Genomic DNA, 14,146 nt, shown 5'->3' with positions numbered 1-14,146 from the left:
GCAGATAATTTTGTTTCATCAGTATACTGCCACATCATATGTAAATATCAGAAATAGAAAACAAGTAACAATTTTTGTTTGATAAGCGTTTATATTATTTGAGGTACATATGATAATGCTGTCTGATACACAGTAACTGATGCATAAGACCAGGACCAGAATCACGGCAGACACCACACCCAGCAGTAGGCCAAGACCAGAATCACGGCAGACACCACACCAGCAGTAGGCCAAGACCAGAATCACCGCAAACACCACACCCGCCGGAGAAACAGAATCATAGCAAAGAGTAACACCCGGCATTCGTCAAACACCCATCATTCGTCCTGAGGCTCAAGCAAGTTGCTTGCCGACTCCCTGGATGCAGCAGCGGAGACAATCCACAATACTACGCGGATATACTGCCTCAATCAGACTGCATCTGCTTCCATCCGCGATATTGTACCCCTGAATCTGGCGATCACAATCGTGTCCCAGGTAGATGCTATCAGCAGCGACAGAGGGGTAAGCAGCCTCAGCTGGTACAGAAATTGAGCGGAACATGCCCATGAACACGGCGCGCCCGTTGAAGCCCTTAGCTGGGGCCAGGACCCCAGCTTCCAAATCCACTCTGTAAGCATCATAACTCCTGGCATACTCGCCGTCCAGGCTTAGCGCCCGGTGCACCAGCATCAATTCCCCGGCATTGTCCACCAGGTGAAGGCTGTCCGCCATCCGGGAGAAATCAAATGAGTCGCTCTGGTCAGCGACCAACCGGAGCCGGGGCGGCTGCTGATCCAAGCTGGTCGTCAGCACCATGACGCCCCTGTAGTTGGCGCAGTAGAAGCGCCCCGCAAAAGGCAAACCCGAATTCATGTATTCCTTGTCGACCATGGTCCAACTCTCATCGCCGGGCTTAGCGGCGACAAGCCCCCTGGGATCAGAGAAATTGACTGCCACCATGGAGGCGTCGGCAACAAGACCCACGCCAGAGACATTGATTGTTTGTCCTATCTGAGAGCCGCATTGCCTGGACCGATGCTGCTCTGGTCTCAGGAGCGCGGTCACCGGCGGAAGGTCGGTGAGCTGCCGCGTGAGTGGGTTAAGCAGGCGGACGACCAGGGTGGGCTCGACGAGCAGGAGGAGGAGGCCTTCTGGGGTGAGCGCGAGCAACGTGTGCTCCGCGAGCTCCGGGAGGTCCAGGCGTATGCACTCGCCTGTAGACACGTTAAGGAAGCGATGGCGGCGGGGCCCGGCAAGCGCCTTGTCAAGCATGATCCACTTGCGGGGGAGGAAGCGGCCGTCCAGGCCACCGGCGCACGGGTCCGGCGAGCACCGCCGCCACGGCTGGCACACGGCGCGGAAGCGGATATAGTCGGCCACGTCGCTGGCGAGGGCAAGCTCGGCGATCAGGCCGGCTGGCCCGTCCCCGATGTTCGCCCAGTCACGGACGGGATCCACGTCGATGGCCACCGAGTATTTTCGCTTGCGTCCAGCTGATTGGGCGTGGGATCGGATGTTGGAGGAAGGGCAGGGGCGGCGCGGATCGGGGAGGGCCCTCGGTCGGTCAGCCGCCCGCCGGGAGGAGATCTGGGCTCCGGAGGTCCCCGCCATCACTGCTTGTCCTCCCACTGCGCCGCCGGCAGAAACCGACGGGATTAGGGTTAGTCCGGCGTGGGGGGGCGCAGATCAGATCAGAGGCGGCGGCGGTGGATGGGAATGGGAATGGGATTTCCTTTTTCTTTCCCCTTTTCTGTAGATGATGGGTGGATAGGCTGGCGGCGGTGGATGCTGAAGCGGAGAGCGACGGCGGCAGTGTGTGCGGGAGCGGAGATTGGCGGCGGAGGCGGTGTCGGTTGGTGCTCGTGCGGGAGAGGAGGTGTACGGGAGCGGGATGGCGTCGTCCTGGGGCGGGATGGGTGGCGGCGGGGAGGTCGGACGGGGGCCGGAGGGAGGAGGCGGCAAATCATCCAACCCCATGTAAAGTGGGGCAAATCATCCAATCCCCCGGCGCACTCGCTTTCGCTTCCTCTCTCCGCCGCACGGGAGCGTGTGTCAAAAGAACATAAAAATGTTTTTTCTTCTTTTTAATAAAGACATCAAAGACATCTTAGATCTGATTAATATTAAGGACGCAAAGACAAGTATAATGAATAGACAACTGGACGTAGAACGACCAGTATACAACATAAAATGGAGGTGATTAGCCGATATCCGGGCGCCCATTCGCGGGAGCAAGCGCTCTCTTAAAAAAGAAAGGAGCAGTCCCGCGTGACCAGAACAACCGAAAAAGGAAACATCCGCGCGCACGCCCTCCACCCACGCCCACGCCTGGTACTCGCGCGCCTGCTGGTCCGTTCCCAGCGCTGACGCATTCTGGCCAGCGTCTCCCCCCCCCCCCCCCCCCCGCGTCTGGTCCCCCTCTCCCTCCTCTCACGCCGCGACCCTCTCTGTCTTTCTTGACGAGCAAGCCCACGCCTGGACCTTCTTCCTCCTCCTTCCTTCTCCTTCTTCCTCCTATTCAGACCTGAAGAACCAGGCAAAGCTTCCCCATCCATGGCATCTTGAATCAAGGTAAGCAACCCCCCCCCCCCCCTCCCCAAAAAAAAACCCGCCCCCTCTCCTCCTTAATATTGTACAACCCTCTCCGCTGATCAACCACCCAAAAACCTACCCTGGTTGAATATCAAGAGGGGTTTTGTTCTTGATCTGCAAAAACTATGATGAAATAAAGATGAAGAAAAAACACAGTACAAAACTGAGCACCTATGGGGCTACAGATAACAAAGGAAAAAATCCAAGCAACTTCCCCCAAGATATGGTTTAGAGTTGCCTCTATTGCGTGGAATGTTAAAAAAAAACTATTGTGTGGATGGAGCAGGATGCACATCCATTGTGTAGCTTGACGCATCTACTAAAAAAAGGCAAGTCTAGTACTAAAATGAGTGCGTAGAAGTGGACATTTTATTTGCGTGGAGTCGCAACCTGATGTGAACGGGTGTATTGTGATGCTTTTTTAACACAGTACAATCAAAGTCGCTCACATACACGAGCATATACTCATCCCTATGAACGCACACACGCATACTCTACCCCTACGAGCACCTCCGAGAGACTGAGCAGACATAACATTTTAAGATTTTATGAAGTCGCCATAGGTGCCTCACAGTCGACAAAAACATCTCCTCGCACTGAACGAACATCGTCGAAAGGTCGAAAAATCCAGGAATAATGCCAGCATCAATGCCAAATCTAGGACTTGAATCCTGTTGGGCTGAGGATACCACTGTCCTACTAACTATTTAACCATAGATGGTTTGCTATTTTGATGCTTTATTAGCTTAGGGCAGGCGGGGGTACATATGGACAATTGTATTCGTATACGGTATGTCATTGTCCTAAGCCGATACTGAACGGTATGAAGATGCAGTTTATTCATAGTGAGAGCTTCTAACATAAGAGGGACGCGTCTATGTATCCCTCGCAGCGACTCTTTGAGCATCGCCTGCAGGGGACTGGGCCGGCTCAGTAACCATGTGGCTCGTCACATTGGTGTTAAGTTTTTTTTACTTTGTTTATATACATTTAAAACAATACTGATGAGATGACGTCGCGACGGTCCTCTCGTCCGCACGCGTCTGTCTTCCCCAACGTTCCAATTTGGGGCAGTAACGCCACCCACCCATAGCCCCACGTGTCGGATGATTGCTCCGATCTCCGACGGCCAGATAACGTCCCTCGCCCGTCAACGTCCTTTCGTCCGGCGTCTGTGGCCAGTTTAGCTCCTGATACACCGCTCCCTGGACAGTCTCGTCCAACCTCAATGGATCTGGAACTAGACAATGATGGGTGGATCGAAGTGAAGAACCATCGTCTTTAGCGTTGTTACGAGTCTGATACGTCCATTTTGCATCATGTTTTCCTACTTTTATTTATAATATTTTTGATCAATATAATACTTTGTGGAGCAATTCTAATGCCTTTTCTCTCTTAATTTGCAAGATTTACATGAAGAGGGAGATTGTCGATAGATGGAATTTTGGACTTGAAAAAGCTATGTCAGAGAGACCTATTCTGCACTACTCCGAATGAGCTGAAATTTCACGGAAAATTATTTTGGAATAAATAAAAAATAGTGGAGAAATGAAATACCAGAGGAGGGCCCCCAGGTGCTCACAAGGCACCAGGGCGCGCCATGGTGGCTTGTGGGGCCCCTGGCAAGCCTCTATGGCCCATCTTCTGGTATATAATCCCATTTGCCCTAGAAAAAATAAGGAGAGGGCTTTCGGGACGAAGCGCCGCCGTCTCGAGGCGGAACCTAGGCAGGAGCACTTTTGCTCTCCAGCGGAGCGATTCCGCCGGGGAAACTTTCCTCCAGGAGGGGAAAATCGAAGCCAACGTCTAATAATACCATCTACTCCTTCTTTATAAAGATGTTGGCATACCAAGGAGTATTATGAGAAGCATTTATGACAGCTAGTTTTTCATCAGGAAACCTATCATCAATAGGTAGTGGGTCATCAAGAATATTTTCTAACCTAGACAAGTTATCAGCTACGAGGTTCTCAGCTCCTTTCCTATCAGTAATATGCAAATCAAATTCTTGTAGCAAGAGAACTCACCTAATGAGTCTAGGTTTAGCATCTTTCTTTTTCATAAGATATTTTATAGTAGCTTGATCAGTGTGAACAATTACTTTGGAATCAACAATGTAATATCTGAATTTATCACAAGCAAAAACAACTGCTAAAAATTCTTTCTCAGCAGTAGCATAATTTCTTTGAGCACTGTCTATAGTTCTACTAGCATAATGGATAACATTTAATTTCTTATCAACTCTTTGTCCTAGAACAGCACCAACAACATAATGATAACCCACAATATAGGGGATCGCAACAGTTTTCGAGGGTAGAGTATTCAACCCAAATTTATTGATTCGACACAAAGGAAGCCAAAGAATATTTTCAAGTATTAGCAGCTGAGTTGTCAATTCAACCACACCTGAAAGACTTAATATCTGCAGCAAAATATTTAGTAGCAAAGTAGTATGGAAGTAACGGTAACAGTGGCAAAAGTAACAACAGTAGTTTTGTAGCAATTGTAGCAGTGACAATGGAAAAGTAACTTAGCAAAGATCAATATGAAATGAGCTCGTAGGCAATGGATCAATGATGGATAATTATGTCGGATGGCATTCATCATGCAACAGTTATAACATAGGGTGACACAGAACTAGCTCCAATTCATCAATATAATGTAGGCATGTATTCCGAATATAGTCATACGTGCTTATGGAAAAGAACTTGCATGACATCTTTTCTCCTACCCTCCCGTGGCAGCGGGGTCCTATTGGAAACTAAGGGATATTAAGGCCTCCTTTTAATAGAGTACCGGACCAAAGCATTAGCACTTAGTGAATACATGAACTCCTCAAACTACGGTCATCACCGGGAAGTGTCCCGACTATTGTCACTCCGGGGTTGTCGGATCATAACACGTAGTAGGTGACTATAACTTGCAAGATAGGATCAAGAACACAAATATATTCATGAAAACATAATAGGTTCAGATCTGAAATCATGGCACTCGGGCCCTAGTGACAAGCATTAAGCATAGCAAAGTCATAGCAACATCAATCTTAGAACACTGGATACCAGGGATCAAACCCTAACAAAACTAACTCGATTACATGGTAAATCTCATCCAACCCATCACCGTCCAGCAACCTACGATGGGATTACTCACGCACGGCGGTGAGCATCATGAAATTGGTGATGGAGGATGGTTGATGATGACGATGGCGATGATTTCCCCTCTCTGGAGCCCAAAACGGACTCCAGATTTGCCCTCCCGAGGAAGAACAAGAGGTGGCTGTGGCTCCGTATCGTAAAACGCGATGAATCCTTCTCTTTGATTTTTTTCTCCCCGAACGTGAATATATGGAGTTGGAGTTGAGGTCGGTGGAGCTTCGTGGGACCCACAAGACCGGAGGGCGCCCCCAGGGGGGTGGGCGCGCCCTCCACCCTTGTGGATAGGGTGTGGGTCCCCTCTGGTTGATTCTTTCACCAATATTTTTTATTTATTTGCAAAATAATCTCCGTGAAGTTTCAGGTCATTCCGAGAACTTTTATTTCTGCACAAAAATAACATCATGGCAATTATACTAAAAACAGCGTCAGTCCAGGTTAGTTTCATTCAAATCATGCAAATTAGAGTCCAAAACAAGGGCAAAAGAGTTTGGAAAAGTAGATACGATGGAGACGTATCAACTCCCCCAAGCTTACTCCATTGCTTGTCCTCAAGCAATTTAGTTGACAAACTGAAAGTGATACAGAAAAGCTTTTACAAACTTTGTTTGATCTTGTTGTTGCAAATATGTAAAGCCAGCCTTCAAGTTTTCAGCAATTTTATGAACTAACCATATTCACAATAACATTTAGGTCTCACATTTACTCATATCAATGGCATAATCAACTAGTGAGCAATAATAATAAATCTCGGATGACAACACTTTTTCAAAACAATCATGATGTGATATAACAAGGTGGTATCTCGCTAGCCCTTTTTGAGACCGCAAAACATAAATGCAGAGCACCCCTGAAGATCAAGGACTGACTAGACATTGTAATTCATGGTAAAAGAGATCCAGTCACAGTCATATTCAATATAAATTAATAACAATGCATACAAATGACAGTGGTGCTATCTAACTTGTGTTTTTTATAAGAGGATGATGACTCGGCAATAAAAGTAAATAGATAGGCCCTTCGTAGAGGGAAGCAGGGATTTGCAGAGGTGCCAGAGCTCGAGTTTTTAAAACAGAGATAAATAATATTTTGAGCGGCATGCTTTCATTGTCAACATAACAACCAAGAGACTCGATATCTTCCATACTAGATACATTATAGGCGGTTCCCAAACAGAATGGTAAAGTTTATACTCCCCCACCACCAACAAGCACACTCCACGGCTGGTCCGAAACAACGGGTACCGTCCAACTAACAACAGTCCTGGGGGAGTTTTGTTTGCAATTATATTTTGATTTGATTTGAGCATGGAATTGGACATCCCGGTTACCAGCCAGTTTCTCGTGAATTATGAACGGAGTCCACTCATCGTGAGAATAACCCACCTAGCATGGAAGATACTGACAGCCCCCAGTCGCCACATGAGTTATTCGGGCATACAAAACAGATTATCATTTGAAGGTTTAGAGTTTGGCACATGCAAATTTACTTGGAATGACAGGTAAATACCGCATATAGGAAGGTATGGTGGACTCATATGGAACAACTTTGGGTTTATGGAAGTGGATGCACAAGCAGTAATCTTGCTAAGTACAAGTGAAGGCTCGAAAAGACTGGGAAGCGACCAACTAGAGAGCGACAACAGTCATAAACATGCATTGAGATTAACCAACATTGAGTGCAAGCATGAGTAGGATATAAATCACCATGAACTTAAATATCGTGGAGGCTATGTTGATTTTGTTTCAACTACATGCGTGAACATGTGCCAAGTCAAGCCACTCGAATCATTAAAAAGAGGATATCATCCTATCATACTACATCACAACCATTTTAAAAGCATGTTGGCATGCAAGGTAAACCATTATAAACTCCTAGCTAATTAAGCATGGCATGAGTAACTATAATCTCTAATTGTCATTGCAAACATGTTTCATTCATAATAGGCTGAATCAGGAACGATGAACTAATCATATTTACAAAAACAAGATAGGTCGAGTTCATACTAGCTTTTCCTCATCTCAATCATTTCATCATATATCGTCATTATTGCCTTTCACTTGCACGACCGAACGGTGTAGATAATAATAATAGTGCATGTGCATTGGACTAAGCTGGAATCTGCAAACATTTATTCAAAGGAGAAAACAAGGTAATATGGGCTCTTTGTTAGATCAACAATAATGCAAATGAGAGCGACTCAACATTTTCATCGTGGTCTTCTCCTCTCGACCCACAAAGAAAAGAAAAGAATTTCAAAGAAACACACTGAAATGTTTTTGGAGTTTTTGTTTTTTTCTGAAGGAAGTAAAACAAGAACGAGAAAAACTATTTACACAGGAAAGCTCCCAACAAGCAAAAGAAGAACGAGAAATCTTTTTGGGTTTTCTTTAATACTATTACTAAGCAAGCATGGAAAGTAAACTAACTACAACTATTTTTTTCTCAGAGTTTTTCAAACACACAAAAAGAAAGCGAGAAAAAGAAATGAACTAACATGGATATTACAATGAAAAAGTAGGAACACCGACAGAAATGAGTGTGTGAACATGAGTGTAATGTCAGTGAGAAATACGTACTCCCCCAAGCTTAGGATTTTGGCCTAAGTTGGTCTAGGGCCACCACTAGTCCGGATGATATCCGAAATCATAGTTGGGGTCGTATTGTGCTGCGGCAGCTACCGCTTGGCGAGCTGCCTCCTGGAGGCGAGCAGCCTCCGCTGTTCTCTCATACTCGTTTGCCTCCTCTTTAGTTATAAAATATCTCTCATTTACCTGAAAGTTAAAGAAGGCAGGAGTAGGAAGGGTAATATGGATGGCACACCGTCTGTCAAAGATTAATCGGTACTGGAGGGATTGTTCGTTCCTCTCAAGAAAGTGGTAGCGTACCATAGCATTATAATCTAGAAAAGCAGGTGGCAACTCAATGTCATTCCCTCTTATGGATACACCAAGATAATTAGCTAAACGAGTTGCATAAATCCCACCAAATAAATCTCCATCTTTAGCATTAAGGTGTAACCTCCTCGCAATAATGGCCCCCAAGTTATATCGCTTATCATCTAACACCGCACACTTGAGGACACTAAGATCTGAAACGCAAAGGTGGCTATGCTCATGCTTACCGTTAATGCATCTACCTATAAAGAGAGCAAAATAATGTATGGCAGGAAAGTGAATGGTCCTTATGGTAGCTTGTGTGATATTTCTAGTTTCTCCCACAGTGATGCTAGCAAGGAAATCATTGTATTCAGATTTTTGAGGCTCACTAAGAAGGCCCCACTATGGGATTTTGCAAGCAGTATTAAAATCTTCAAGGTCCATGGTATATGATTCATCATAAAGATCAAATAAAACAGTATGCGTATTGCGCTTGGATGAAAATTCAAACCTCCGCACAAAGGAATCGGTAAGGTAATTGTATTGTTGGCACTTATCTGATATGAAGTCCTCAAGATCAGCATTCCGTACATACGCATCAAATTCATCCTTGAAGCCTGCATGGACCATGAATTCATCTGACGGCCATTCACAAGGCCGCACTTGAGCTTCCCTTGGTGGTTCAAGGTCCGTCTCACGTATCGCGAGCCTCGGTGCTTGCTTCCTCGAAGAACCACCTTGGTACATTTTCCTAGACATTTTTCTTCCTCTGAAAAATTTATGAAATTTTTAGTGACTCAAAATAAAAGTGAACCAAACTCAACAAAATTGATAGCAACTACTCCTACAAGTGCCTAGAGGCTATATCATGCATCAAAACTACTTTGGACCATATAAATTTGACATGCAATCTCAAGAACAAGGTCACCACAGCAGCAAAAATTTGCAATAAATAAAGCACTAGAACAAAAACTAGTTGGACCATTGGAGGAGTCACATACCTAAGAACGATCCCCCAAAGCAGTTTTGTGAATGGGGCTTTGAGCAGGGAGATAAAAATGGCAGCAAAATGAGCAAGAACATGGGTTTGAGCTACGGGATGATTTTTTCTAGAGGAAGACGAAGTGGATGGGTGCAGGAATAAGTGGAGGGGACCCACAAGACAGGGGGCGCCCCTAGGGGGTAGGGCGCGCCCTCCACCCTTGTGGTCCACTGGTGCATCCCCCTGGTGTGTTCTTAGTGCCAGAAATTCTCAAATATTCTATAAAAAATCATACTAAATTTTCAAGGCATTTGGAGAACTTTTATTTCCGGGACATTTTTTATTGCATGAATTATTCAAAAAACAAACAGAAAATACTATTTTTGCTTTATTTATTCTAAATAACTGAAAGTAAAAGGTAGCTATAGAAAGTTGTGCTTTCTAAATTCATCCATCTCATTGCTCATCAAAAGGAATCCATTAACAAGGTTGATCAAGTCTTATTAACAAACTTCTTCCGAATGACATGAAACCGAAGAATTTTTGAATAACACTAGGTTACCTCAACGGGGATATGCATGTCCCAAACAATAACAATATCATATTTCTTTTTGACAGTAGGAAGAGGGAATTCAAAACCTCCAATAGTAATAGTTGAAAATTTTCCAATAGAATTGATACTATAACTTGAGGTTGTTTCTTCGGAAAGTGTACTCTATGCTCATTACCATTAACATTAAAAGTGACATTGCCTTTGTTGCAATCAATAACAGCTCCTGCAGTATTCAAAAAGGGTCTACCAAGGATAATTGACATACTGTCGTCCTCGGGAATATCAAGAATAACAAAGTCCGTTAAGATAGTAACGTTTGCAACCACAACAGGCACATCCTCACAAATACTGATGGGTATAGCAGTTGATTTATCAGCCATTTGCAAAGAATTCCAGTAGGTGTCAACTTATTCAATTCAAGTCTACGATATAAAGAGAAAGGCATAACACTAACACCGGCTCCAAGATCACATAAAGCAGTTTTAACATAGTTTCTTTTAATGGAGCATGGTATAGTTGGCACTCCTGGATCTCCAAGTTTCTTTGGTATTCCACCCTTAAAAGTATAATTAGCAAGCATGGTGGAAATTTCAGCTTCCAGTATCTTTCTTTTATTAGTAACAATATCTTTCATATACTTAGCAGCATAAGGAGGCATTTTAAGCATATCAGTCAAACGCATACGCAAAAAGATAGGTCTAATCATTTCAGCAAAGCACTCAAAATCCTCATCATCCTTTTTCTTGGATGGTTTAGGAGGAAAGGGCATGGGTTTCTGAACCCATGGTTCTCTTTCTTTACCATGTTTCCTAGCAACGAAGTCTCTCTTATCATAACGTTGATTCTTTGATTGTGGGTTATCAAGATCAACAACAGGTTCATTCTCTACATCATTATCATTACTAGGTTGAGCATCAACATGAACATCATCATTAACATTATCACTAGGTTTATGTTCATCACCAGATTGTGTCTCAGCATCAGAAATAGAAATATCATTGGGATTCTCAGGCGTGTCTATAGTAGGTTCACTAGCATGCAAAGTCATATCAGTTTTCTTTTTCTTTTTATTAGAAGGACTAGGTGCATCAGTATTAGTTCTCTGAGAATCTTGCTCAACTCTCTTAGGATGGCCTTCAGGATACAAAGGCTCCTGGGTCATTTTACCACCTCTAGTCATAACCCTAACATCATTATCATTATTCTTACTATTCAACTCATTAAGCAAATCATCATGTGCCTTAAGTCTTTGTTCTACTTGAGTTGTAACCATGGAAGCATGTTTACTAATAAGCTTAAGATCATTAACAGTTCTACTCATATAATCACCCAAGTGGTCAAGCATCACTACAAAAAAGACACATCCGTGACATTTTGGGCCGAACGAATTTTTTTGTCATGCTTATGACACTTCTATGACGATAATTGTGACAAACCCCGGTATCATCATAGATGTGGTGGGCTCCTACTTCTATGACAAAAAATCATGACAGAAAATGGGCTTTTCGTCCTGGGCGGGCCGGAGATGCAGCTGCATGACATTCTTTGGGCCGTCCATGACGGAAAAACCCGTGGTAGAAGCGAGGGCGAGGAAAATATCGGGGAGTTCCCGGGTACGGTGGGTGGTCGGGGGCCGAGCAATGCGAGTTTCTCTCGTACACGTACGCGCGTGGGTGCGAGGCGTTGGGCTCTAACTGAACCCGAGCGAGGCGTTCGCCTACTGAACCCGAGCGATTGCACTGCAGGCTACGCGTTACTGAACCCGAGCGATCGATCGATGGCTGTTAACTGAACCTGATCGAGCGATTCCTTCGCTACTGCTGCTAACTGAAGCCGATCGATGCTGCCTATGGATGAACAGTGAGCGTTGTTGGGGGGGGGGGTTTGGATGAACAGTTTCCAGTGGGGGGTGGATGAACAGGACCCTGTGGTAGTAGAGGCCGTTGCCGCTGGATGAATAGGACCCCGATTGATCGAGTCGGTTGGGGGTGGATGAACATGACCCCGTGGAGGGCTGGATGAACAGGACGACCCCGTGGAGGGCTGGTTGAATAGTAGACGGTGGAGGGCTGGATGAACAGTAGCCCGTGGAGGGGTGGTTGAACAGGACCCCGTGGAGAGGGCTGGTTGAACAGTAGCCGGTGGAGGAGCGGTGGAGGCTGGATGAACAGGAGCCCGTGGATGAACAGTCGCAGGTGGAGGCTGGAGGAGGTCAACGGTGGAGATGAACAATATCCCGTGGAGTCCCGTTTTGCGGTATGCCACACCCCTCCCGATGAACAGGACCCCTATTTTGACCGTAGCGCTCCAACACAAGTATGTTTCCTCCGTTTTGCGGTACGCCACACCCCTCCCGATCAACAGGACCCCGTTTTGACCGTAGGAGGTCCAAGAGAAGTCTGTTTCCTCCATTTTGTGGTACGCCAGACCCCTCCCGATGAACAGGATCCCCTTTCGACCGTGGCCGGTTGAACACAAGGCCGTTTCCTCCATTCTGCGGTATGCCAGGCCTCGTTTCGATCAGCTGTTCCGTCCAAGCCGGTTGGCTCCCGATGAACACGACGTATTCTGTTGCCTCCCGATGAACACGACGCATTCCGTTGCCTCCCCATGAACACGACGACACAGTTTCTCCGTTCCGACCCAGCCATGTACACGAGACCTGGCCGTACGTATGCACGAGTAGGCGTTCGAGACCTCGCCCATATGTACGTACATAGCCGTATTTACTATGTTGCAGCGTGGCCATACATACGTGTACACGATATAGACGGGACTGCGTGGCATGCTACGTCGGCGCCTCTACTTCAACACGTGCCGCTCCTTACTCAGCCACGGTACGTTGCTGCAGAGACACTGATCAACTGCTATGTACGTACACGTTCGTGGCCGGACATATAACGCTACCTTCAATTCAACCTGGTGGGTCCCAGCTGTCAGGGGGTAAGAAGGCAGTTCCTTCCGTGCGAAGATAAAGCCGGTGGGTCCCAGCTGTAAGAGGGAAACATTTTTTTCACGAAATACAGAGGCCCTTCCGGTAGGTCCCAGGTGTCAGGTGGAGGAATCATTATTTTACGCGTAATAAGGAGGCACTTCCTTGCGTGCGGCCATGGACCCAGCTGTCAGCCTCTCCACTTACAGTCCTCTTCTGATGGCTGTCGTTTGTTGACCGCGTTGACGACGCCGTACCGCCCGAGAGCACCAAGGTGGTGGACGACGGCGCGACCTAGAAAGGTGTCGGTGTCAAAACTGGCGGATCTCGGGTAGGGGGTCCCGAACTGTGTGTCTAAGGTTGATGGTAATAGGAGACAGGGGACACGATGTTTACCCAGGTTCGGGCCCTCTCTATGGAGGTAATACCCTGCTTCCTGCTTGATTGATCTTGATGAATATGAGTATTACAAGAGTTGATCTACCACGAGATCGTAATGGCTAAAACCCTAGAAGTGTAGCCTGTATGATTATGATTGTCCCTATGGACTAAACCCTCCGGTTTATATAGACACCATAGGGGACTAGGGTTGTACAAAGTCGGTTACAGAGAAAGGAATCTTCATATCTGGACGCCAAGCTTGCCTTCCACGCCAAGGAGAGTCCCATCCGGACATGGTGAGAGTCTTCGGTCTTGTATCTTCACATCCCATCAGTCCAGCCCATGTCCAACAGGCCGGACGTCCGAGGACCCCTTAATCCAGGACTACCTTAGTAGCCCCTGAACCAGGCTTCAATGACGAGGTGTCCAGTGCGCAGATTATCTTCGGCATTGCAAGGCGGGTTCCTCCTCCGAATACTCCAAAATAGCCTTCGAACACAAAGAGCGTGTCCAGCTCTGCAAAACAAGTACCTCACACAACCGCAGAGAGTATACTATTTCACGAGTCCAATCTACTAACAACTTTTTGTAGCGTGATGCACGTCACCACCCGGTCATTATTTCGAACCGTTTTTCGGGCTGCCGCTTCACGTTTTGAGATGCGGTTCCATTGGCACGTCTTGTCAAGGCAGA

General features: G+C 46.2%; 1 protein-coding gene across 1 annotated transcript; it reads right to left on the bottom strand.

The window, feature by feature from the left end:
* Window positions 1-54: 54 nt before the first annotated feature.
* On the bottom strand, window positions 55-1,961 carry LOC109746672 (uncharacterized). Its single transcript, XM_020305783.4, has one exon. The coding sequence runs from the start codon at window positions 1,591-1,593 to the stop codon at window positions 334-336; it is 1,260 nt and encodes a 419-aa protein (XP_020161372.1). The 5' UTR covers window positions 1,594-1,961; the 3' UTR covers window positions 55-333.
* Window positions 1,962-14,146: the final 12,185 nt, after the last annotated feature.

This window comes from Aegilops tauschii, chromosome 5 (genome assembly GCF_002575655.3).
Source record: "Aegilops tauschii subsp. strangulata cultivar AL8/78 chromosome 5, Aet v6.0, whole genome shotgun sequence".
Taxonomy (NCBI): domain Eukaryota; kingdom Viridiplantae; phylum Streptophyta; class Magnoliopsida; order Poales; family Poaceae; genus Aegilops; species Aegilops tauschii.
Note: the sequence above shows the minus strand (reverse complement) of the source record. Positions and strands in the feature narration are given on the sequence as shown.